Source organism: Conger conger, chromosome 2 (assembly GCF_963514075.1).
Source record: "Conger conger chromosome 2, fConCon1.1, whole genome shotgun sequence".
In the NCBI taxonomy this organism is placed as follows: domain Eukaryota; kingdom Metazoa; phylum Chordata; class Actinopteri; order Anguilliformes; family Congridae; genus Conger; species Conger conger.
Window position 1 is genome coordinate 55,110,808 of NC_083761.1, and position 27,238 is coordinate 55,138,045.

At 36.0% G+C, this 27,238-nt stretch overlaps 1 protein-coding gene across 1 annotated transcript; it reads left to right on the plus strand.

Annotated features, from left to right (window-relative positions):
- Nucleotides 1-8,502: 8,502 nt before the first annotated feature.
- LOC133122745 (uncharacterized) lies at nucleotides 8,503-26,734 on the plus strand. Its single transcript, XM_061232892.1, has 31 exons — nucleotides 8,503-8,526; nucleotides 8,610-8,821; nucleotides 9,082-9,185; nucleotides 9,383-9,501; nucleotides 11,128-11,283; nucleotides 12,220-12,434; nucleotides 13,080-13,165; nucleotides 13,595-13,722; nucleotides 13,823-13,948; nucleotides 14,390-14,583; nucleotides 14,687-14,778; nucleotides 15,301-15,431; nucleotides 15,734-15,858; nucleotides 16,027-16,144; nucleotides 16,293-16,505; nucleotides 16,657-16,827; nucleotides 18,139-18,279; nucleotides 18,636-18,685; nucleotides 18,804-18,924; nucleotides 19,055-19,137; nucleotides 20,161-20,287; nucleotides 20,433-20,623; nucleotides 20,922-21,012; nucleotides 21,128-21,251; nucleotides 23,037-23,224; nucleotides 23,762-23,917; nucleotides 24,439-24,575; nucleotides 24,758-24,891; nucleotides 25,089-25,183; nucleotides 25,720-25,942; nucleotides 26,235-26,734. The coding sequence occupies exons 2-31, from the start codon at nucleotides 8,730-8,732 to the stop codon at nucleotides 26,318-26,320; spliced, it is 4,017 nt and encodes a 1,338-aa protein (XP_061088876.1). The 5' UTR covers nucleotides 8,503-8,526; nucleotides 8,610-8,729; the 3' UTR covers nucleotides 26,321-26,734.
- The last annotated feature ends 504 nt before the right edge of the window (nucleotides 26,735-27,238 follow it).

Sequence of the window (27,238 nt, forward strand, 5' to 3'; positions counted from 1 at the left end):
ACAATTGCAGTGTTTGGTGGCAGACTTATAACATTTTCAGTTCAGTTGTTTTGTCTTCTAAAACAAGCAAAAATGCATTAACAGGTGACTCGTATCAGAATATCCCCTGTACCTCTTCAATGTCTCTGCACCTTTATGTCCAACAGTATGATAATGTCAGGAGATAAAAATATTAGAAAGCAATTTCCACAATGAATAGAAAATCAGTCATATATCATTTCACATAACCATGTTTTCCCTTTGGGCTCCACAACTGCTTTATTGTTCCTTCTTACACTCCTATACTGTAGTTTCTGTCCTTACCTGTACATACAGTTCATCCCTGCACTGACATGTATAAATGGAACCCAGCTAAATCCCAGTTGCAGCTTTTTCACAACACTTATGATGCATCTTAGAAATGTTTTTTTCAAATGTTGTTGAAATGTGGTGTGTGAAAAATGGAAAAGGATGGACCATGAATTTGAGTCATTTTAACTTTGTTAGTAGTCTGCCTGATGCTCTAATGTAAAGTTTGACTTTGTTCTTGAAAATTCTATGTGTAAATACATGATGCATGTGTCCCCTTTCATCTTTAGCTGGAAGCCCTACCTGCTCTCTCAGCAAAACAGATGGCAGAGCTGGTTGTGGTTCTGCAAACTGCACCTCCACAGAAAGATGTCATTATCAACACAGTCTTTGACCTCTTGCTGAAATTACCAGATAAGAGGACCTTTGAGGAGTTCCTACATTACCTCAACCTGTTTTCAACAGAGGTAATTATTTATTTGGTTTGTGCACATCTTTTACCTGAACATATGTGCTTAATCTATGAATAGAATATGTCTCAGATATTTATAAAATGCTGCTAGTTTAACCTGAATTATTTTTCCTCACTGATAATTTACAACCTATTAAACCAATAACTTTTCCTTTTACAGACAATGATCAACTGTGACTCTTACAAAACCATGTGAGTCATGACAAAGAATGCATGCATTATATTTCACACCTCTAATCCTATCAACTGTGTCCCCTTGTGGTTGAGTAATCGACGTGTCAAATTATTGTTGCATTCATTTTTATATAATACAAAAAACTGTGATGTAATAAAACTGCAAAACGGCGATGCCACTTAAAAAGACTTTCCACTAGCGAGAACAGCAGTTTAGATGCTTATCAGCCTCTTACTTGCAAAGCAGGGCAATATAACTCCAGCCTCCCCCTCACCATGCTCACGGTATACAAACCTCACCTCGTCACAGACTCAGACAATAAAAGGCATATTCTAAAAATCCTTGATACCATTTCACTATGTCAAAAAATCATATTCCAATATAAGAACCAAAAAAATTAAATTCAGAAGTTGCATGAATAAACAAATACTTTTTTTTTTTTTTCTTTGCTCACTTTTTTTGCACGTCTGGCCAACATATTTCCCAATTGATAGAAATTTGTATACGTTTGTTTTGCAAATTATCCAATACAGACATATTTATGGAACCAAATGTCCAACCTGCTTGTGAAATTACAACAGTTTTTGACTAACGTTGACGTTTATTTCATAATCTGTTCAGCCATTTTTGAGAGAACTACATATTTGCTGTAACTACACTTAAGTGAAGGTTGTCATGAACTACTACTTATTTCTTCGCGTAAATGCATTGATAGGTCATTTCAGTCCCAAAATAATGTAAAACATTATTTGCCCTCTAGGGGGACTAAGTGGAAAGGGTTAAATATATTTATGATCAATTCTGTAAAGAGCATACTTCTCCATTCATATAATTAATTCCTTTTTTCTTATAGATTCAGTAGGCTTTACCAGGCATTGCCATTGGTACCACAAGAGCAAGAGCCAGTCATTTGGGCCAGTATAAATGAGCTCATGAAAACTGCTCCAGGAGGTCAGTAGGCTATGTATTGCTATTGTGTTCAATAAGTGATTCTAATGATGAGAAAATATTAAATATATTCAATGAATCACTGCTATTTGTTTCAGAAACATATGCAATATATTCGTATGATTTACTCCATGGTTTTGTATTCTGTTTTTGGATTTTGGAACAGATTGCATGCCTGATGTTACTGGGGTAAGCTTTTATGATGAACTTTTAATTTTCAGATTTACATTTTAAAATGTCATAAATGTGATAAATATTTTGATTTCTTTACAAAACAAAAACATTCAAAACAGAATAAACGGTGTACAATTGTACTATTTTCAAAATGACTTAAAAATGCCAATATTGAAATTAATGGAAGCAATGTATTATCTTCCAAATGCATTATGGATAATTCTATTTTTCCATTTCATAGTGCTCTTTGACTCTGCACAATGGTAGGTTACGTTTTACAAAAACAGATATCATTTCTGCATTGCTTTTTCTCATTTATATTGCAATAGAGTCATTTCAACATATTTCCTGGTCTTTGTTATTTGCAGAGACTAGAGTTTGTGCTGATATCAACAGGTGTGTATTGTTTCTTTTTTTCTCCAATAACATAAGTTGTTGTAGAATGTAAAATAAATTCTTATTTTGCACATTTTTCTTTGCCAATATACAGCTCTGAACTACAGCATTACCTGGACACTGGAAATAAAACAGATGAGCTGTGTCGTTTTGGCATTGAACAATATGCCTGTTCATCAGTAAGTTTAAAATCCCTAGTAGTTATTACTCGTAGTCATTTGATTTTGGCTTAATTGGCAAGATAAACACTTGTCATGAAAGCATTTACAGTGAAAATATATTTTTAAATTCTGTGTAGCTATTGTTTCATATTCAAGATGCAGTTAAGTGTCTGGATACTTTCATTCAATGCTGCCCATTTTTTTCCTGCCACAAAGCTCATTCATTTCACTGCGGAAAACCTTGTCGATCTGTTGAAATGCGAACTGCCCCGCAACATGACCTACTCAAAAGAAACCTGGAAGGTGTTTCTCACTAAAGCCTCTGGAGTCCTGAATGATGCTCTACGTATCTTCTCTAACATGGTAAAAAAGCATATTAATTATCATATACCTGTTTTATAATTTTATTAGAATCACGACAGAGGGTTTCAGAAAAGGACAAGTATGTTTTTCATTCTTTCAGTCATTCAACTTCACCGGTCCATCATCATCTGTTCTGGACATACTTGGAGAGATCAGAATTGACAGATTCAATGATGTACAGCTGGCAGATGTAGATTTCATCAGCAAGTGGTTCCAAGGATATCTAAGACCATTTCTATCATCTGTATCTGGAGAGTTTTTGGACTGTCTCAACACCAAGAACCTGAGCTGTGAAACTTACCAACATGTGTATGTGCATATATTTATCATGTCATAACTATTTTTTCCATATAACAGTTTTCCCTGTTCCCTCTCATATTCTCATATTTTTTTTATTTTATAGGTTGAAGGGGTTGAGCTATCAGTTCCCTAATATGGACCAGATAAGTCAGAAGTTGGTGACCGAAAACTTCATCCTTCCTTTCTTGTCACAGAACACTTCAGGTGTGAAAACAGTTGCTTGTTCATTCATGTTCAGAAAAAAAGAAAGAAAATTTGATTTGTGAACAATTGTGAATCTTTGTGAATCTGATTGTGACTGATTCATGTGACATAGTTTATAATTTCCCCTCAGATCCTGCCTGTCTCTCCAGTACTAATGGAAGTGTGGACTGGCTGCACAAGAACTTTGGACCATTTTCGGTCCTTGTGCCCCTTAAAACCCTACTGACATTAAATCAAGAATTTTCCCCAGTAAGGCTTCAGTGTTCTCCAAAATTGGTTATTTAAAAACTAATATTTATTAACCCAGTGCACAAAAGCTGTAATCTAGACATCTAGAGGGGTGGAAATCTAGATTGAGAGATGTTTTCACATAAGCAGATTGGGGTAACCACAATCCAGTTTTACACGGATATAGCCTGGCTAAGTCCTAGTCAGCTTTCACTTTTCAACCAAATGTAGCCAGGTTTTCACCTGAACGCCTAGACAGCATTTCACTTACTTTTCACCAATTGTTCCCTGGGAACGAAGTTATTCCAATATTGTCACATATATCAGAATATTTCTTACACATTTTCAATACCATTATATGTTATACATCATATAGACTTTTAAATTTATCTGTGGGTAAATTATTTGTAAATTTAACGGTATTTTAATGCAATTTCAGCAATGATGTCCTGTCACTAGTAATTTGGCATAACCATGGACAGTTTCCCTTCATATACTCCATAGTAGTTTTCCTACTTTGCAAACTCATATATTGGAAACTACCCTACTTCCAATATCATCAGTACACACAATATATCTTTACAGCTGCTGTGAGGTAAACCAGAACTTTTATACAGTTGCTGTATTAAACACTGGGCATAAGCTCTAATTATTATTAAAATATAATTTTTTGCTTCAATTGTGTCTGAAGCATTTGAAAGATCAGTGTCTTATCTTTTTTTCAGTTAGGTGCCCTGCCTCTTCTGTCAGCAAGGCAAGCAGCTGAGCTTGTTGTGATTCCTGAAATTGGACCTCAACAGAAAGTTATCATCACAGTGTTTGACCACTATATACAAAACCCAGAGAATCTCAATGAGTTTCTGCAGCACCTTGTCAAGTTGTCAACAGTGGTAATGGCCTCTTTAACTAATGACACTATGTATTATCTTTTTAACCATTATTTACATTTAGACTATTTCATATTTTAGGTTTATTGTTTTAAAATTTTGAAAGATATTTTCATGTAGTTTTCAAAACCCTTTTAAAAAAACATGAAATTTGGCATTAATGTCTATTTTCATTAAAAAAAGTAGTTGCTGCTTGCTTATGGGATTTACTGTCTAATATAGAGGACTTCATTGATTACATTTACATGCATATGCATTCTTGGATATTGAAGTATTCTAATTGAGTTAAGATTGGATTATTAGCATACACGTAAATGTAGTTACTGATTATTGTGACTGAAACTGTACTGAAACAGAACCAAATTCAAGTGGTTCTTTTTGTTATTTCAGGCAAATATAAGTTGTGATTCCTACAAAGAAATGTAAGTTTGCATTTATGTTGTATTTATTTAAAACATTGTAATCATTATAAGACTAATTTGATCCTAAAAAATAACTTAAATTGTTTTTCTCCTTCAGTTTCTATCAGCTTAACCAGGCATTGTCACTGGTGTCAGTTGAACTAGTGTCAACCATCACATCCAACAGTGAAGCTCTAATGGGGATTGCTCCACAGAGTAAGTTGTTTATTACAACATAACATTTTCAATCCAACCACCTCCCCTCCTCTTTTATCACCTGGAATATTTTACATTTTTCCAAAGCAGTCTATAAATTGAAGGTGGCTGACAAGGCAAAAATGAGAAGCTATCTATTAACAACTTCAAAAGAAATCCTGCTTTTATTTAATTATTAATTAACTCCTATCACAACTCGGTGAATATATACCAAATCAGAGTAATGTCAACTAATTATTTGTTAAATACAATAAGCCCTGAAACAAAGCAATGTATGACTGGCAAATCTCTAGTAAAATTATTTAGTGTCATATAAATGATATTTTCAGAAAAACTTTTTTTTTCTTCATGTTATTCCTTCAAGGCTAGGTACCATAGGTGAATTTGCGGTTTTAGGTCCACATGTCAATTTTGCGTCTATGACTACCAGTTTCATAAAATGAACAGAATAGTGACAAACAATATTAATCAATAGTTATTTTAGATTATTTACCGCTGCCATCTACACAAAGCACAACATTTTTCATTTTCTCCAAGTTACATATTACCCATACGCTAAATAGTATTCCATTCCTCAACTTGAAAAGTTGGATGGTGCAGTGAGTAGCACTGCCGCCTCACAGCAAGGAGGTTCTGGGTTTGAATCCCGGTCGGCCGGGGCCTCTCTGTGTGGGGTTTGCATGTTCTCCCTGTGTGCGCGTGGGTTTCCTCCGGGTATTCCGGTTTCCTCCCACAGTGCAAAGACATGCGTGTGCCCTGCGAAGGACTGGCGACCTGTCCAGGGTGTATTCCTGCCTTTTGCTCAATGTATGCTGGGATAGGCTCCAGCCCCCCTGCGACCCTGTTCAGGATAAGCGGGTTAACATAATGAATGGATGTATTTTTAATGAAAATTTTATGTGGTACTGTATCTGTAAAAGCAAATGTTCATATTGTTTTTATGTCAATTATATCTGTTTTTTGACAGATGATTGTGTAGATTTCCAACTACCAATCTATTTGAAAACATGAAAACAAGAAAAATAACTGACCTCACTGAATTTCAAAATTGATTGGCGTAATGTGCAAATTAGTGCATAATTATATATCTAATGTGCTTACTGTAATAACCGAACACAAGGTAATACAAATATATCTTGTATATTTGTGAATATTGAATTGGCTTAATGTTATTCTTATCGGACAATTTTTTTTTTTTTTTCTATTCACCAACTGTACCTCCCTTTAGACATTTCAATAAAAAATGAAGCATTTAATTACTTTATTTTTTCCCTTTAGGTTGCCTGCCAGTGGTCTTCAGTGGGGAGGTAATCTTTCGTAATGAGTAATTTTATGAATAAAGTAAATGTTGTTGAGACAAGTCAAGTTGAGTAGCCTAGCGAAGTTGAACTGACTAAAATGCTGTCTTTTAGCCCACCAGCACAGAATTATAATTAATCTATAGACTTTTAAAAAATTGTCCATGAAAATTGCATCTGTTCAAATGGAGGAATTTTGGCTTAGATCTCTAAATTTCAACTTCATCTCAAAAGACAATTATTTTTCTTTAATAATGGCCCTATTACTCTAATGTAGTATGCAGATTTAAATTTCCCAATTTTATTTGACACAACATTTGGAATTTAAAAACACTAGTGCAGGATGGTGAGAGTACAAGTTATCCTACATTAAGAATTAAATACTAAATATCTTGGTATCCTCTCATTAACAAAAAAAAAAATGTTATAAAAATGTTTTTTTTGTAATAGAGATTATTGATCTGGCTTTGCTTCTTCCCTTTTAGTGTGACAGAACACCAGTGAATGGTAAGTCTCATATATCACATTGTCCTGCCTGCATTATATAAATTATGTATGCACATATTCTCATTTCTTGAAAATATGCAAAAACTTCATTAACTTAAAATTGTATTTACAGAGACTGAAATCTGTGCTGGGGTGAACAGGTGAGAGTTTTAACAAAGCCCAACCCATTTCTATTCTAGAAAAAATACATGTAGCACTTGTACATTCATGTTCATTCATTACTTAATTCATTGGATATTGTTATTTTGATAAGGTTGGGCAAGGTTTTTCAAGATATTTCTGAATTATTATTTATTTATCCACAGCTTTTCCCTGCAGCGCAATATTCGGGATGGATCAATAAAAGAAGCGGTCTGTAGTTTCAGCATTGAAGAGTATGCCTGCATTTCGGTATGATTTGTTTTAAGAACAATGATTTTGTTGAAACAGCTGTTTGCTGTTTTGTTTAATCTCAGATATGCTGTTACTAATGCCGTATGCTGTATTACTAATAATCATAGACAGCGTATATCTTAGTGTCACAACCTTCCAACTATTCTAGCTGGTATATTATTTGGCACAGTATATGCTGTTTTGCTTTATAATGACAATTCAAAGTAAGTAGCTCTTGATTACATTTATTTTATTTATGTTTTACACGTTTTCTTTTTTTCTCAATTTTGAATGCATATCTCAGGTAATATGGGAAAGTGAAAATGAAGTAAAAATGTTTGCCTAAACTCAACCAGTCAGTTAGTGTTTTTACTTTGAGCTGTGCTTTTATCATCTTCTAGCCTTTTCATATTGCACTTGTATCTCCATCATGATGTTGTAGTCCATTATCTTGCAATTATGCCTCACTTCTAGTTTAGGACATGCCATAACTTTACTGACTTAACCTATATCTACCATGTTCATTGCTGTGGATATCTAATACCATATGCAAATTACACCTTATGTGACCTGTGTTCTGTAGTTGTTCCAATGACCTTTGGTATGCACTTATTATGCACTACTTATACACTGCTTTGAATAAAAGTGTAATGACCTGAGGCAAAGTGGGAATACCCGTTGAGTGAGGCCAAGGTTATAGCCGATTATGCATCAAAGTACAGGGCACCTTTAGCACTGGCATGGCATGGTGCATCATTGTGCGTAGAGGTAGTGCTTTTGCTAGTGGTATTCCCTGGGCGATTTTACCAGTTAGCTAATCATGGCTTACATATTTCAATATTAAATATTTCTAAATATTCAATGTGACTTTATATTATAAATTGTGTTCATGATGAGGTAAATGTGCTATGTAGTGTGTATAGTGTGAAATGTGTAGTATAATTTGCTTTTCTCATAGTTAAACTGTGACAATTTCTTATGTTTTATAGCCCATTGGTGTAACAGCACAGCATCTGTGGACACTGCTGCAATGTAAACTGAACAGCAATGTTACCAGTTCCAAAGAAACCTGGAAGCTGTTTCTCTCAAAAGTGTCTGGAATACTGGATGAAGCCCTTGACCTGTTCTCTAACAAGGTAGCATATTGTAAACATTTGTTTTGTGTTTATATACAGTTATCATACTGTCACTGAAAAAATCTTTAAAATTATATTTGTAGGTGGCCAATTCCAGCAACCCATCCACATCCCATGTCTTGGAAGTGATTGGTGAAATCAGAATTGACAGCTTCAGTGCAGAAGAATGGGGAGACACTGATTTTGTCAAGCAGTGGTTTCAGATGAAGCTCAGGCCATTTTTACCATCTGTTTCAAGAGAGTTCCTGTCCTGTCTCAGCACCAAGAATTTCAGCTGCCTGACTTACCAAGCTGTGTATGTATGGCATATAAGCATTATGTATTTTCATGCAAATCTTTAATTTTCTCATTGTTCTTTAACGGATAAGCAATATTCATTGGGGTCTGTATGTTTTATTACTTTGAATTGCAGTTGTCTGAATGGTAACTAGCATTGTGCCGGTTGTACTACACATTTTACGCATAATTCACTATGGATTTTAAGTAAGTGGGGAGATGACTAAATGGCCAGTTCTCATCGTTATCTTACTTATGATCTTACTTTTTACTTTTTAGAGTGAAGATTCTTGGAGAACATTTTGCAGAAATGGACAGACACCAACAGTATATGGTTTATACTGATTTCGTTTACAAATATCTATCCCAAAATGACACATCAGGTATTTGCGTTATTAAATATGAATGATACGTTTATTTAAAAATTGTGATATACCTATTGCTTTCAGCAACATAATATACTATATATAAATGGAGTTGAATTTGAACCATTGCATTATTATTCAACATTTTTTATTTATTTAATTAATGCTTGGTTCGATTGTATATGTAACATATATACTTTTCTGCCATTCTCCAGATCCTGCTTGTATTTCCAGTTCACCTGACAGTGCAGATTGGCTGGAAAGAAACTTTGGAAGTTTCACTGGCTTTGCATCAGTCAAGGATTTCCAAAGACTGTATTTGGGCTTTTCACCGGTAAAACTATTTTGTTCATGATTCACACACTGTTTTTGTATATAGTTAGCAACAATCGAAACCTTGGAGGCTTAAAAACTATATAGGGTTAACCCCTTAAGTATCACCCCTTTTCCTGACACAAATTTAAAAATGACATTGTGGTTCTCTGGATCAATGCCATTGGTTGTAAATGAGGGTATGCAGCTTTAAGAATGGGAACCATGGGGATTGTTTCTGTTTTGAGTGTTTCAATTGGTCCGTGTGTATATGTGAGTGAATGGAGTTTTTGTTGTGTGCCATTTTGAAAGAGAGCATGGTCGCGGAGAAAAGCCGATCATACGAAGGAGTTAAAGTAATTGCCTTTGGCAGTTTCGACCCTGGAAATGAAAAGCAATAGTGGTTTGGTTCCCCTATGTCTCCCAACTACGGTTCGGAGACAGGAGCAGTGAAAAGAATACAACTACACCGTGAAAAGACTGAACATCGTGAAAATTATATTATTATTTGTTATTTATTATTTATTATTTATTATTTATTATTTATTATTTATTATTATACGGGTGGCCTGTAGCGTAGTGGTTAAGGTAAATGACTGGGACACGCAAGGTCGGTGGTTCTAATCTCGGTGTAGGCACAATAAGATCCGCACAGCCGTTGGGCCCTTGAGCAAGGCCCTTAACCCTGCATTGCTCCAGGGGAGGATGGTCTCCTGCCTAGTCTAATCAACTGCACGTCGCTCTGGATAAGAGCGTCTGCCAAATGCCAGTAATGTAATGTAATGTAATAGCCTGATTCATGTTGCCTGTGAACTTCTAAAATTCAAAGAAGTTGAGGTCCTCCTATGTTTTGTAATAAAATAAGGAACCGTTGTTACTAAAACAATGGTATTGTAAAATAGTGTATACAAATAGAAACGTTAGCTTCAATGATTTCACTGTTAAAAATGATCAAATGGAAGTATACACACTCTGGCCACATGGTTTAAGGGATTGAACAGGATTCCAAGTATTTTGTATTAATGTCATTATTAGGCCTATGTCTTGTATTTGTCTCTGTGCGAGCGTCTTTAAATGTGCAGTTCCATTAACAAAGCCTATTTTTAAAAGAAAGGACATTGTTTAAAACTAAAATAAAAGATTTATCCCAAAAATGTGCATTATTATAATCAGATTTTCACCCGCTTCTTTAAATGGAAAATAAAAACAAAATAATTCCTGGATTTGTAAATAAAAAATAAACTCAAGCCTCAAATTATGAGCCTTACGCATAGGCTGTTTGTAACTAGGAGCAGGTTACTGCCCATTGTGGTTTTGGAACTTCAAGCACATGTATGCAACTGAAGCAACAGTAACATGTCATTTCAATTGTTTTCATTTAATAAGTGGACATTTTTGTATTTTTACTACATGATTTCTTCAAAAAGGTTTTGGGTTTTCTGTGATTTTCAACAACTTTGCTGTGACTGCTGTGTACCAAGCCTTTATGATGGCTACCTGTATGTACTGTAACTGAAATCACAATCCCATCTCCACCCCTCACCCTCTGGTGAATTGACTCAGAATTCTCTACACGGTCCTCACTTTTGGTTGAGTTTGACTTCCCTGTGTAGATTGTAATCCATGATTTTGTTCATTTGTTCTATAGATGGATGCTTTGTCTCATTTGACCATACATCAACTATCAGAGGTTGCTTCTATTCCTGGACAATTCAACAACCCTGAAGATGTCAATAAACTAATGGGCCATGTAAACGCTAGTGATCTAGCAAATTTCTTTGATATAGTTTCTCCGGTTATTCAGGTAAGAATACTGATAAAAACTGTTATGGATTTGTATTCAGGTTCTACAAGTCACCATATATACACATCCAAGAGACCAGCAGGCATAGAATGAAATTCTCTTGATTTGGACTTGGGTCTAAACTTCAAATTACAAATGTATGGTTTGTGTTTTTGTTCATTTTGGCATTACTCCCACAATTTTGATGAATGAATGTAGGGAAACATAGTAGGTGAGAATACTTTGTTAGTCCCCTATTTTCTGAAACTGTGTGAGTACAGATGAGAATACTCTAGGTGCGACAAATGAGCTGTACACATTTTTAAGGCCAATTTGTATTCAAGGTTTCACTCCCCTGGCTTTCATGCACAGTGACAGACAACAGTGACCTTTCATACACCGGCTCATACAAAACATATATGAATTATCCCAATTATTGAATGAACTTTGAAGCATGAAGTACAAAGTTGGACAATGACAAAATAGAAGGTGGACAGAAATAAATTCCCCAAAGTTATTTATGTACCATATAATATAATAATGTAGTTATTCTGTTCAATTTTGGAATAGTGTGGAGTTGTTCGTGTAGATCTGACACAAAATAAAAGGAATATTACATATAGGAATATAAATGAATAAGAATATTAATTCCTCATGCATGATTTCAAGAGGAAACCAAATCTGAAAACTAACATTCTTCACCCACTTTATAGACACTGACAATTCAACCTCTCTGTGATATATTCTCTATGCGCAAAGTAAACCACGTTGATTAACAGTGATTTTTGATGAGCTACTGCCTCTTTTTGATGTAAGCTGTGTATCATTAGCAAATGGCAAATAAATTAAGATGTTGTGTATCAGAACTGGATACATATATCAGGTAGCATGGTGGGAATAAAGAAGCTGTATTATTTCTCTGTGCTTCAATCTATTTCCACTGTCTCTCTCTTTTAGGCTCATGAAAATGCGTACCCATCATCAGTTCGTTCAGCAATGCTCCAGCAAGTCTTTGACAGGGGGAGCCTTTCAGATCCATCTGTCAGTGATGCTGAGATCCTTGTCTGGCTCCAGCACAGACTCAGCCCCTTGTTGGCAAATTTGTCATTGAGTCATGTGGAACCCTTCTTTAACATTGTAAAAGACAAGCAATGTGTCACAAGCCAAGAAGCGTGAGTTCAACTCTGCATGTTTACAGATATTTACATTGAATTGAAGAGATTAGGTTCACCAAATAGTATACATATCCGTCCATATCTATTGCATTAGTACTGTTGCTTCACTAGAGCTTGGGTCAATTAGGTATATCATTTGAAACCTGTGGAGCTAGTTCGAGCAGACAAGTTGAGAAGCACCACCTTTCGTCTAATGGGAGGGGCTATATAAACCACCAGCATGACCCGTTCATGCCATTACTTATTCTGCAGCTGTGCTGCCTACTGTTGTTTCTGCATTGCCCAAATTGCCCTGCTCTGGAAATCATGCAAAAGCTACCCTGTTGCCTGGCTCATTCTGCTGCATTACTCATTTTTGCATGCTGCCGCTCCTATGTTGGCATTGCTCATATTGCATGCTGCTGTCACATTCGCTAGTTGCATTTGCTTGAATTATCCTGATTATTCCTGAATAATGCCTTTCAGGTCCCAACAGGACCAAAATGTGTATTGCTGAAAGTGCATTTGTGTGATCAATTGGTTGCATTCTCCCATTTTGCTGTTGAGTTTTTCGATGCTTTGAGCCACTCTTCTTAAATGAATATCAGATTCAAGGCAGTTAGATTCTCATGGAGTATACTTTTTTCTAAATTCTGATTTCAGAGTGAAGCTGCTGAATGCCATTCACTCTACACTGCAGAGCAACACACAGAGGGAAGTCTATGTCCACATACTCACTTCTCTTAAAGGTACTGAACCCTACTGCTCATTCAGTAAGTTACATGGCATGGATTTCACACCTTCCTTTTTCCCAAGGTCTGAATTTGAAGAAGCTCATGCATATAGGCACAAGTTTGAGTTTAAAGCAACTATTACCAGGGTATGAAACAACTGAGGCAATTGTGATGGGACATTACTGTATTGCCAGGTGAAAGGTGCATTTAAATTTCTGTAATGCTGTAGATGTAAACAACATATCAGTTGCACAGCTGAGTTAATGAACTGAAGAGGGAAAATAATTTGTGCATTTCGGAAGACATGAATACAAGCCTGTGCACTTCCAAACAGATGGTAGTTGTTACAGCAATGTGTCAGGCTTATAGATGGGTAAAGGAAAAGTAATACTGAAAAATGTTTGAAAAAGGAATACATTTTCTTTTGATTTTGTTTCTTCCCAGAACCAGTTCCACTACACTGTTATATCAACGGCAGCTTCTATTTGTTTGTGGAAAGGTCCTTCCTTGACTTCCAGTTCCCAAATGTAACTACCTTCATCTCACTAACGCCAGACAGTGAAAGATCAGAGGTAAAGTGAAAGCAGTTACTGTACCATTTTAAACAAATCACTTAAGTTTCTTTGAACTTTGGATTGACATTTGTTGGGTTTGTTTCCTCTTTTTTTACAGTTGCTCAACTCAATCCCACCCTCTGACCTCAGGGACTTGCTCATGCGACCCAATGTTGTTGACAACAATGAAGCTCTCTGCACAATTTTTGATAACTATGATCATGCTCCTGACTTCTTCGAAACAGTAAGTGCTGGTCATTCAATGTTAAAATCAAATCACCAACTGATGGCATATGGAATATGGGACAATAATATTCAAACATACTGCTAAAAACATCTTGCCTACAGTATATAGTGCCTTATGTTCACAGGCTCATATTAATTATTCACATAATTTATTTGCACTGAAAGAGTAGTTGTAGTGTAATTTTTATATTTACCCTGTTTAAATGTTATTGCATTGTACCATAATATTTGTATTATTTTTTATCTTTTGTATTGTTGTCAGTTTTTGAATCAGTGATTAATTAAGTCTATTATTTTTTATTTAATTACTTTTGTTTGTGCTTGTTTATGTTTTATTTTGTTTTGTTGAGCTTTGCATAGAACTCTGTAATACCGAATGTTTGTCAATGGTGAATGGTGCTATGCAAAATGTAATAAACAGCATTTTTTGTCTTTTCAGCAGGAGGACATTCCTGATGATGTGAGAAGATCAATCTTGCCCTGTGTCTGGCCTTTAGCTCTGAGCAGTGAGAATGAAACAGAGGTTGATCTTTGGTTTGAGAAGAGACTGAAGTCCTACCTGACATTTCTCACCAAGGATCTCATCAGCTCCACTGAGACGTTGAATGCCAAATGTCTACCCTTCCAGAAAATGTAAGCTTAATTGTGAAACGTTCCAAATATAGTGAAAGCAGCCAATTCACATATTAATATTTCTCACTTCTTCTTGTAAATTACCGTGATTCATGTTTTTCAGCGTATTTGTTCTTGGAGACAAGAACGTGTATAACAATTCAGATTTTACAGAGGAAGATGTGTATGACACCATTAAGACTTATCTCAGCACTGGTAAGTTATTTTGGAAGTTTGAGTGCTTTCACTTTAACTATACTCAAGTGGACAGTCATACAGCATCTACACCCAGTGAGCACTTTATGAGGTAGACCTGTACACCAGCTGGATGATTTTTATTTTCCCCACCAAACTAGATTATTTTGTGCGTGAAAATGCCAGGGGATCACCAGTTTCTGAGATACTCGATCCACCCTGTCTGCCACCAATCATTCCACAGTCATAGTCACTTAGATCACCTTTCCCATTCTGACATTTGGTCCAAAAAACAGCTGAACCTCTTGACCATGTCTGCATGCTTTTATGTATTTAGTTTCTGCCACATGATTGACTGATTAAATATGCATTAACAAGCTGGTACAGGTCTACCTAATAAAGTGATCACTGAGCATATACTGACAAAATCATGGGTCATAGTTTATGTGACAGTCTTGTACTGGATCCAGATTCTGCTTATTTTTGGGTCATAACATGCACATGTATTTACATTGTGTACAATCATGTTTTTTTATCATGTAGGAACAAAACCCAAGTGTTATGATGCTACTCATCCACAACTGAATTCTAAAGCTTGGTTTGCAAATTACATCGGGGGGTTCATAACATTCATTACTCTGGACGATCTCTTAGCATTTGGTACTTCAGAACAGGTATGCATTGTATTTCTAACAATATGGATACACACATTCACCAATCTCTGAGGGGATACCAATATGCATTAACAATGCTTTTTTGTGTGATAAGCCTACCAATATAAGTGGATAACAACATAAGAACATAAATAATAAATATAATGAATATATGATAAAACACAAATTGTCTACAGTAAACATTCAAGACAGCTATCTGAAAATCTTACATTATATAATGTTATTATATTACATGGTTTATGATACAATGAATGTGTGTACTGTAACCTATATTTTCCTGTTCCCTGTGCATTTCATTACAGCTGCAAGTCTTCTCTACAAACCTTGACAACTTGGCGCTCTTCAATCATTCCAGCATTCCTGGAAATGTCTCATCCCATTACACTGAGCTCATTTACTTAGAAGATGCCAACTTTAACCCCATGTTGTGAGTGTTGTTCACAAGAAGTGTTGTTCACAAGAACCTAACAATGAAAAGCAAAATATTATATTTATCACTACTAATTCTACAGTGCTACTCTGTTCACTACTGAGACATGAAAAATAAAACCTGTTTACCCTATAAATGTTTCCAAAATGTGCCTACACTCTTCAGACTTCCAGTGGATTTCCGATGTGTTGCCCCAGGCCCAGCTTATTCACAATTAAGCTCAGTTCAGAGCATGATCATTCTCCACAGCCTAAACCAGTCCTGCAGTGAACTTGACCCATCGGTGAGCTCTCTTTAAAAACAAGTGAAAGCAGTGTATAAAGCAATTGTACACTTTATCAAGCTAACCAAGTTAAAGAATGCAGACAGTTTACAGATGTACACAGAAATTCACCAAAGAAACTGATTCCTAATGATCACACCTCTTTCAGGTATCCGCAGCTCTGGCTGGAAATTTTGAAACAGTCAACTCGGATGTAATCGCAGCTCTTGGACAAGAGAGTGTTGGGCTCTCAACTGGACAGATTACATCAGTTCCACCATCTGATATTGTATCATCTCTTACGACACTGAGTTCTGTGACAGGCTGGAACCAGGGGCAGTCAATAGCCATTGTAAAAATGTTGCTGAAAGGCAACTTTGCGGTAATTATTATGCTTCACTATAATGGAAACAGCATTAATTAATTGTCAATTCAATACCATTTATTCCTATTTTCTCTTAACATTGAACCTCAACAACAATTAATACAGTATTAATGATTGAATATTATTGTAAACTTGTTTTTTTCAACAGATAAACAGTGCTTTGCAACTACTGCAACTTGGATCACTAGTGATGGGTGTCTCATCCAAAGTAATCGAAAACATTGCCTCCAATGAAATTCTACAAACATCTCAGAATCCAAGCTTCATTACAAACATTCTGGCTGCCCCACAAATCATACAGTACACCTATGTCAACAAGGTAAATTAATCAATGTTTTGTCACACATATGAGTTATTTGGTCATCTTCCACATTTATGGAATTTTAAATTAACTACAGTATTTTAGAAGTATATTAAAGCTTGTCAAGTATGTATTGTATTGTATATGTATTCAGACTCATATTGCTCAAGTAACAAAGTGGCCTATTAATTATAGGCCAGAGAGCAAGTGAAATGTTCTTACCTATTGAAAATTATAGTGTCTCACCTCATTGGCAGTATTTTTATAGTTTATTAAGACTAAATATAAGACTAAAATACTTGTTAAAATTGAGTTTTTGGTTTTGCCAGTATACAATTAAAGGCCCACTCACTCAGTAGTTGTGGTTGCTAATGAATACTAATGGCTAACAACGAGCCAAAAGACAAATATATCAGTGGCGCGGTGGCGCATGGTTAAGGCATCAGACTTTTTTTTGACGCAGTTGCACACTGAGATCCGAGTACAGCCGGTGGATGAGGGAGCGGTAATAATTGAGCTGCCACCCGGAGGGTGGGGGAGGGACTTGGCGGGGGGGATTGTTGCTTGCAAGCGTCCCTGACGCCTCGGAATCGCGGTCTGGGGCGAGAGACGGCATGGCTTCAAGAAGGCGTGTTTTTCTCATTCCAGCCGCTAGAGGGGAATGGTTGCAATGGTGCTTTCTCAGCAGCACAGGGGAATTGATCATAAACGGTACAATTGACCACCAAATTGGGTGAAAAAAATCTGAAATTAAAAAGAACAAAGATGTGGTACGATAGTATAGAATTATTCTTCTAATAAAAATAAAAGGTAAAAATCCTCATTAAAAGCATTTAAAAAGTATTTAAAATATGTGTTGGAACGACACTTCCTTCATCTTCACCTTCTGCCTTCCGCATTTCATCTTCTTTGTTTTTCATAACGGACGTTTTGGTGTCCTTACTCAGCTCATCAATATAGAAACTCATAACTCATCACTCTCAAGATATGGAAAAGATTAGTTACAGTGCCCAACATTTTGCCAAACAAACCATGTCTAACTACATCAGATTCACTTGACACTTGACTGTAGCCTTATGCAAACTGCAACAGAAACAAAGGTTCAGTATTCAGTATAGAGTTCTGTTCCTCAGATTATCAAGACGTTAAAAACGAGTACCATGATCAACCAAGGTACTTAGTTGCCATCCACATAAAACAGCAACTGAAAGAGAGTGGGCCTTTTAAACCACTGACAAATGCTTCCAGAATTGTGTTTAACTTTAAAGTCTCCTCTGCTTTTTGGAGAATGACGGATTCTTCTTCCTTGTCCCTATTTGATTATAAAAGATTATCAGCATCAACAGCAACCCAGAAATTCTACTGGAAAATGTCCCTAGTGCTATGACAACAGAAATTCCACGGACACTGCTTCAGTTCTCCACTGAATCATTTGAAAAAGTTAACAAGAACAAATGGAAATATGAACAGGTATTGTATCATTTGGTAAAGAGTATTATGTATTGAGGATAGCCTATTGCTCTGGCAGGACCTGAAACATGCATTCCAATTTGTCTGGATTAAAGCAGTTCAGTGGGCTAGAAATCATCCACAGTGATTTGAAAGACTGATATCAAATTATAAGTAGGGGGCAATTAAGTTTAAGGGGGCAATTACTTTTTCACAGAAGGGTAATCTCCTGTATATATATATAAAAATATATGGACATGATTAAACAAAAAGCAAAGTTTAGTGGGTCTTTGACATTCTGTAAAGGCTTCATAGAAGGGTTCATATTTGCCACCTACGATCATTACACTTCATATTTTTCTGTTTTTACTTTACAGGCCGTTCTGTTCTTTGATACGGTGGCTACTGGTTTCAGCGATTCAAATGAGTATGTTTTATAAGTTCACTTCAGCACATTTTCAGGAACTATAAATTACATTCTCATAATAATGTTATATGCTGGTATATGATATGCAGTATCTGATTACTGATAAATTCCTATTCAGAATTTCAACAACGGTGTTACAAGGATTCTCATGCACCCGGGTGCAGACATTCTCCAGAAAAAAAGTCCAAAGACTTATCAAAGCCTGCAGAAGAAGGGGTGTGGTTCTGAGGGAAACCCAGGTATGCAGGGAGATTAAATAGACAATGCTGCACGTAACAAGTAAATTACTTTAAACGTAGACAATGATGTAAACATACATATTTATGTCAATAATGAGGTTGTGGAATAACCAATGTTTCTGTTCTATAGTTAACCTGCATGTACAATTATATCAAAGACTTTGACACAGACAGCTTCCTGGAATATCCACCTGATATGCTGCTGTATTTCAAGTAAGTCAGCCCAAGACAGTATTTCTCAGTGAGTATGCATACAGCTAATTTATGACTTGAATACTTTTTGTATCAGCATGACATAAATAGCATAGATATGATCCTATGGAATAGCATTTCATTCAATCCCTTCAAAAGACAACAACACTTTTGTGATCTGAAAATAATAACAATCACTCAGTCTCTCACTCCATCAGTCACTCAATCAATCTCTCACTCACTCACTCACTCTGTCAGTCACTCACTCCATCAGTCACTCAATCTCTCACTCAGTCACTCACTCCATCAGTCCCTCAATCAATCTCTCACTCACTCACTCACTCAATCTCTCACTCAGTCACTCAATCTCTCATTCAGTCACTCAATCTCTCACTCAGTCACTCACTCTGTCAGTCACTCAATCAATCTCTCACTCAGTCACTCACTCCATCAGTCACTCAATCTCTCACTCAGTCACTCACTCTGTCAGTCACTCAGTCAATCTCTCACTCAGTCACTCACTCCATCAGTCACTCAATCAATCTCTCACTCAGTCACTCACTCTGTCAGTCACTCAATCAATCTCTCACTCAGTCACTCACTCCATCAGTCACTCAATCAATCTCTCACTCAGTCACTCAATCAGTCTCTCACTCAGTCACTCTCTCACTCCATCGATCACTCAGACAGTCATTCACCCAGTCACTCAGTCACTCACACTGTCACTCAGTCACTCAGACAGTCATTCACCCAGTCACTCAGTCACTCACACTGTCACTCAGTCACTCAGACAGTCATTCACCGAGTCACTCAGTCACTCACACTGTCAGTCAGTCACTCAGACAGTCATTCACCGAGTCACTCAGTCAGTCACTCAGACAGTCATTCACCGAGTCACTCAGTCAGTCACTTACTCATTCACTCACTCATTCACTAACTCACCACCTGATGATTCTCCACAAGGCAGAGCTATTAGTACTAAATAACTAAATGGCACCTTGTTTCTGGACACAAAAAATGCTAACTGAATATTTTGTATTGCAGTTACAATGCTGTGCGGAGCAACTGCAAAGCATATTTTTCAGAAATTGGATATGCAGATTTTTCTATTTTTTCTGATACATTGCAGAAGAAAAAATCCACTTTGTTCGAAAATGCCAAGAGCTGCCTTGTGAGTCAAATGGATTTGCTTAAAATTACAGAACGCTCATAATTCTTCACAATTTCTTAAATATCCATTAACATACTACATGAGTACTGCAATCACAGTTAATGCAACAGATTGTTATTTTGTCTGGGAACACAATTTATTCTAGGGTATAACAGGAACAAGTATCAACAGAGAAAATGTGGAAATATTGGGCAACATGTGCTGCACACTGGATGGGTCCTTCATTGAGAACTCTGACTCTTTGATACTTGAGAAACTGAAGAAATGCAGAGACCTCTCAGAGGTACAGGCTGAATCTGTTCAGAAGACTTTGATGACTGGAAACACCCAGTACGGGTATGTAAACATGGATTACATATGTTTAGTAGTGCAAAGCAAGAAATTCAACTGAGCAGAATATGCATTTACATACTCTATGTCCTTTGGTGAGAACAGTGCACATTGGTGGCAATATTTAACCTCACTTTTTAAAGACATTTCAGAAGCACTGCTTGTGATTCAATGAGGTGCCTTATTTCTTCAGTGCAAGCAAAGGATACACTTTGTCCTATAACCCAACAATTATGACAATTATGAATACATAATGCTTCATTTACAAAAAATACTATGATTTTGTTTCCATTGTTTTCTTCAGACACCCTTCAACATGGAACTTAAAAACCTTGAAAGATCTGGGAATTCTACCATTGTACATGAAAAGTGACTTCTGGCGTCAATTCAAAATGGTGAATTTAAGTTAATTATATGTTTATTACAGTTACTGCTATTAGTAGGTCTTTTGCCTGTTGCCTTTTCTTTTCTTTGGATTTACTCTTTGCTTTTGTCTATTTTTCCAAACAGAGGGAAAAAAGAAGATTCTTCAAATATTTCATGAGAGCACGGAGAACAGACAAAACAGAAAGGAGAAAATTAAAAAGATTTTTCAGAGAATACAGAAAGTCCTTACGATCTAAACGTGCAGCAGGTTAGTAGCAAGTGCAGTTGTAATATAATGGCAGTATTTTCTATGAAATTTACATTCCTAAAATGGCTTAAATGTATTCTTGATTTGAGTACCAAGTGCATTTTTTATAAACAAAGTACTGCTAGCTAGTAAGTAAGGTCCAGACTTTGATGTGCATGATAAACATCTAAAGATTATTTGTGGATCTAGATGCAAATAATCTGATGAAATACCCAGCTGAAGATAGTCCATATTCCACGTCTGACCACGGTATTGCTTACACAATAAAAATATACTGCCATAGGTTAAAAGGTTTTTTGGTAATTTGTTGACAAATACATAATAATACAAAACAGAGCAGCAATAGCATATTGTGCAATATACTTCTACCGGGGGCTCCAGAAATATTGGCACCCTTGATAAGTAAGCACAAAAAATACTGTTGACAAACAAATAAGGCCGCTATTGACATAAACTTTATTTTCCAATGTGTAAAGTAATGTATTTTGTAATAGATTCAGTGGAATCAATTGCCATTCCATATGTTTTACATGTTTTTATTATTGCCCTTACGGTGCTAAGTGCTATGTTTAATCCATTTATGATTTTTTCTTTTTTTTTGTACCCATTACCAGGCTTATGATGGTCAATTACCATCTGTCTCTTCTGAATTGACAGTTCTTTGGCTTTTCCAAAAAAGTGATTTTGCATGCTTGTTACCTCATTTTTATACTATAGTGAAACATAAAACACGAAAAACATTGAAACATGAGAGTATTGAATTGAAATTAATAGGAATTACAGTATATAGTTTTATGTTTGAACATAACATACAGTCAGGTCCATAAATATTGGGACATCAACACAATTCTCATCTTTTTGGCTCTATACACCACCACAATGGATTTGAAATGAAATGAACTGCAGACTTTCAGCTTTAATTTGAGGGTATTTACATCCAAATCAGGTGAACGGTGTAGGAATTACAACAGTTTGTATATGTGCCTCCCATCCATTGTGGTGGTGTATAGAGCCAAAAAGAGGAGAATTGTGTCGATGTCCCAATATTTATGGACCTGACTGTACGTATAGACTTATCTGTGTTTATTATTAACATAATCCACAGTTTTCTGAAGTCCTTTTGCAGTGAGTTGTACACTTCTGTTTTCCAACTTCCTGGAAACCCAACTCTAAAATCTCCTTTTTATAGTTCACACAATTTGTGGATAATCTGTCCCCAGTTACTATCGAATCATTACAGAAGATGTTTATGACTAGGTGCTGGTTTTCACAGATGACATGGCAGTAAAACAGGGAGAGCTGAGTTGCATCAATTTCTTCACTAGTTAAAAAATGGCTGACATAACTGGGTTGAATCCAGTCTGTTTAATCTCAGCAAACTATTTAGTGCTATCTTTATTTGTTCTTAGTCAAGGGTTTGTGGACATTTATTTAAAAAATACCTTTATTCAAAATTAAATTTTAAATGCATTTTATTTTGAAGTATCTTTTTTAATGTAGTCATGATGTAGCATATGTGCATTTTAATGTAAGAATAAATCACACTTCTGGGGTAGTTATTGGCCCACAATATTTTCTACAGGCCTACTTACAGCATGCCATATACTATTTGTGCACAGCTAGGGTTTTTCTTTAATCCTTTAATCCAATAATTATAAACAAGAATTACATTAGGTTCCCTAAAAATTGTAATTTGTTTTTGTACCAATAATATTTTGGTGAACCTGACCTGCAAAATGAGGATGTATGTCACTAATCTAATTTATTGGTTAATTGTCTTTTAAGAGAGCAACTGCAGTGTTGGCAGTATCACTCAAGCTGTTATAAGTGATGATGCCTTCCCCGCTGGATATGATGAGGAACAGTTCAGCGCTTGTTTGAGTGCTACAGCTGTGAAACACAATCTGGCAGGCCTTGATCTGAAAGTGAATGACGATGATTATTCAAAGATCATTATGGACAAACTGAATCAGGTATTGTCATATACACTTTGATACTTAGGGTGAGTAGGTCTTTATAGTGTACAGAGGGTATAACAACTTGTAGTAGAAAGCCCACGACAAAGACTACTGCTACTTCTTTTTTTACAAATGTCTGTAATGATTCAAATCATTTTCTCTTTTTATCAGGTCTGATGTTCAGAAAAAATTATATATTATTATATTTCTCTCACACATATAGTACATGACCACACATATTGTTTCATGTGTGTAATATACAGTATGCATCTTTAAAAACCTTTTAAGTCAGATGGAACATTAATAATCCAACATATCAGATGTAAGTAGTAAACAGACTTATACCGTGCAGCTGAGAATGAACAATTTGTTCATATTTAGTTTCTGGTTTACATGTGGAGTTGCTCAAACATGATGTCAGTAATGCCTGCCTGTTTTCTCTAGTTATATTTGCATGAAAGATATTAAGATTACATCAGTGTGCACATTGATGGTCTGCTAAGGATTACCATGCCCCTTTAACTGCCATATCCTGTTGTTCTTGTTTCTCAGGCATACCCCACAAACATTCCAGAGGAAGTGATTCAAGTGATGGGGTCAGTTTCTCGGGCAGCCTCAGTAGATGAGATAAACAACTGGAATATCACCAAACTCGACACTCTTGCTGCTTTGATGGTATCAGATAATGGCGAGTGGGAACCAGAAAAGGTAACTGGCCAGTGCCATTGTCTCTCTTTCTCTGTATAGTATATACAGTGCTGTCTGTAAGTATTTACTTTAATTTGAAGGTATTTACATCCATATCAGGTCATTTACATCCCTTTGTATACATAGTCTCCACATTTTGGATAAATGAAGGTTAATAGTAAATAAATACATTTTAGGCGACCCAAAGTAATTGGAAACTGGCCTCTCAGCTATTTCTGATTACTCCGGTGTATTCAATTGCTTCCTTAGTGCAAAAGCTAGTATCTAGTTTTGATTTGAGGCTTTTGATTGCATTTGGACACTGTTATTGCCATGCCATGTGTGTGTGTGTGTGTGTGTGTGTGTGTGTGTGTGTGATCTACAGTTGAATGCAAATGTATTTGGAGAGTGACACATCTTTTAGTTTTGGCTCTGTTCTCCAGCACATTGGATGTATTGTGTATATTCTGTATGCATGAAATAATTATGATTTATTGAAAATGAAGACTTCATGCTGCTTATTTCTTCAATTTGTGTTTTAGAGTAAAGCCATCCTCACCAAGTACTTAAGCATTGCAGACAACATTCTGGGGACTGAGGAATTGAATGCTATAGGAGGGACATACCTGTGCACCCTTGATACCAGTGTCCTGAAGGGTATCCCCTCAAGTAGCTTGGGGTGAGAATGATGTGCACTGAACCTCCAGTCTATATTGTCAATTGTTTCTGTACTGCATATGAAAAACACGTGTATTCAACTTTGTATGAAATAAGTTTATAAAGAAAGACTGAAAGATTTTTATTTTTTATTTTTATTTGGTTGGTTCTTAATTTTTCTCTTCTTCATTCGTCATTTTGCAGGAATGCAAATTCTTTGAACTTATTGAATTGCACTATTGAGAAGAAAAGAGTCTTATTCACGACTGCCAACCAAGCATTCAGAACCCGAAGTACCATCTCATTGACTGAGTACCAACTCATGGAATACGCTCTTGGTTAGTATGAAAACATACAAAGCAGGATTTTGAGCGATGAAGAGTAAACCTGCTTGACTTTTGATAGTTGTGTTTGCCTTTACTCATTTAGTGCCGATGTCAGTGATTAGGAGACCTTGCTAAACTTTCACTGTAGCCTGTTGATGCGGAATGCCCTGATGCTTTTCATATTGTCTTCATTTGTTGCAACTATGTAGGTGGTGCTCCAGAGGATTACATTCAGAGACTGGCAGCATCCAATGTTAGCATGGATATTTCAACATTTATAGAATTAGACGGAGATGTTATTAATGTAAGTATAAGTGTGACATATGGGCTTTTAAGCAGTGTTTGATGTGATCATATGATCACTTTTTCACCGTACACTCTCAGAAATACATTTTTTGGCTTGTCTCCATAGAGCAGGGGTGTCAAACTCCAGTCCTGGAGGGCCGCAGTGCCTGCTGGTATTTGTGGTTTCCTTTCAATCAGCAGCCAATTAAGGCCTTGAGAACAAGGTGTATGGACTCTTTAGCCAATCAAATACTTCAATGTATCTCTCGTGCTGAAACACACCAAAAACCAGCAGACACTGTGGCCCTGCAGGACTGGAGTTTGACACCGCTGCCATAGAGGAACCCTTTTTAGTTCTCTGTGAAACCCTCTTTCATAGGTGTGAAGTGCGAAAGCTCACAGACAATGAACCATATTGCCTGACAAAGAGCCCTTGAACCGAATGGGGTGCTTAGGAATCACATGATTTTTCTGAGAGTGTACATTGCACAGGTAAATGTAATTGTTGTGATTGTATTTGAAAATATTAAGGAAATGATTTCTCCAAATGCACAGGCTCTAATGGTGGAAAACGTGAAATCACTTTTGGGTCTAAACCTTGGTGATTTGAAGACCTTTGAGGACCATAACGTTATAGCAGGCTGGATTACAAAACAATATCAATCTGACTTGAATAGTCTGGGCTTGAATATCACTGGGGGCAAAGTTGACCCTCTTCCAACAGGAGTTGGTGTTATCACTACCACACTAGGAGGAGGAACCACAATAACAACAAGTGGTAAAGTTTCCAAAAGTTTTCTGTATATTCTGTGGATTTTTATATTAATGTAATTAATGTCAGGCAAAACTGCAGTTGTAATGGGGGAATAACTGAATTTGTTATGATTTGATAATGGCTGTAAACCTCTAAAATTGCATATTAATTAAATTAATTATTACTTTTTGAACTCACATTAAGATTAAGAAAATTAAAGTCAAGTCAATTTATGTCCTATGGTAGAATAGCATGTAATGTGTAGGCCTTTGTATTTATTGTTATTGTCTTATGTTTATTTTTTCTTCCTTTTTAGGTTCTGATGGATCATGTGCAAAATCATCCCATGTTCTGCATCTTTTGCTTGTGTTGGCATTCACTACAATGCAGATACTACAGTGATTTATGAATAACATTTGCTTGCAGTTTCTTCTTCTTTACCTCTGCTACCATAGTGAAGTATTGTATATAAACAAATAATCAGTAAGTTCATGATACACCTATTCTCTTAGTGGGTGTTTAAAAATTGTTTTTAAATAATAGTTTATTTACCTTTTGTTATCTAACCTGGCTGCTAAATGGTGCAAAATCAGATTTGATTACTGGTAACAAAAACGAGTGGAATTAAGTGTTTCTACATTTGCATACATTGTAGCGCTGAACATATATTGAGGTTTTCCTAAATACAAAGGAGAGACTTTTAATTCAGCAGTGTTTCAATATAGATAACTAAACAAATAGATAACACTGCACAAATTAAATTTTGAATCTGAAATACATTTGTCTGTATATCAAATAAAGAAGGCTATATATGTACATCCTCTGTTCTTTAATGTTATCTTGCATTGTTGAAATCTGCTTTTTGAATAGGATGCGTCATAGTTCAAATGTTGTTTGGCTGCAAAAGTGGATCATTTTTATTGCATAGATGCAAAGCACCTCATGGATCTGGTTTGTAGCTCACTCACTCACACACTCACATCAGGGTGAAGATTCTCCACAGTGGGGCACTATTCACACTCAAGTAACTGAATGCTGCTTTGTATCAATGACAGTGTCCTTTTTTGGACAAACTGAATCCAGTAATCTCTTTGATAAATAGGTAATTGGGTCTGTACCAGGTAAAGAAATTAATTTAAAATTGCAAAGTATTAATATAAAGTAGCCCATTATCAACATTTTAAATATGATTTTTATTTTACTGTCAGACCAGTTTGTATCGGCATGCTTTAGGGTGATACATTTTTAAAGAAGGAAAGAAACACATAAACACTCACCGAGGCTAGAGATGCCTGCAGTTATTTGTATGTTCTTCTTGAA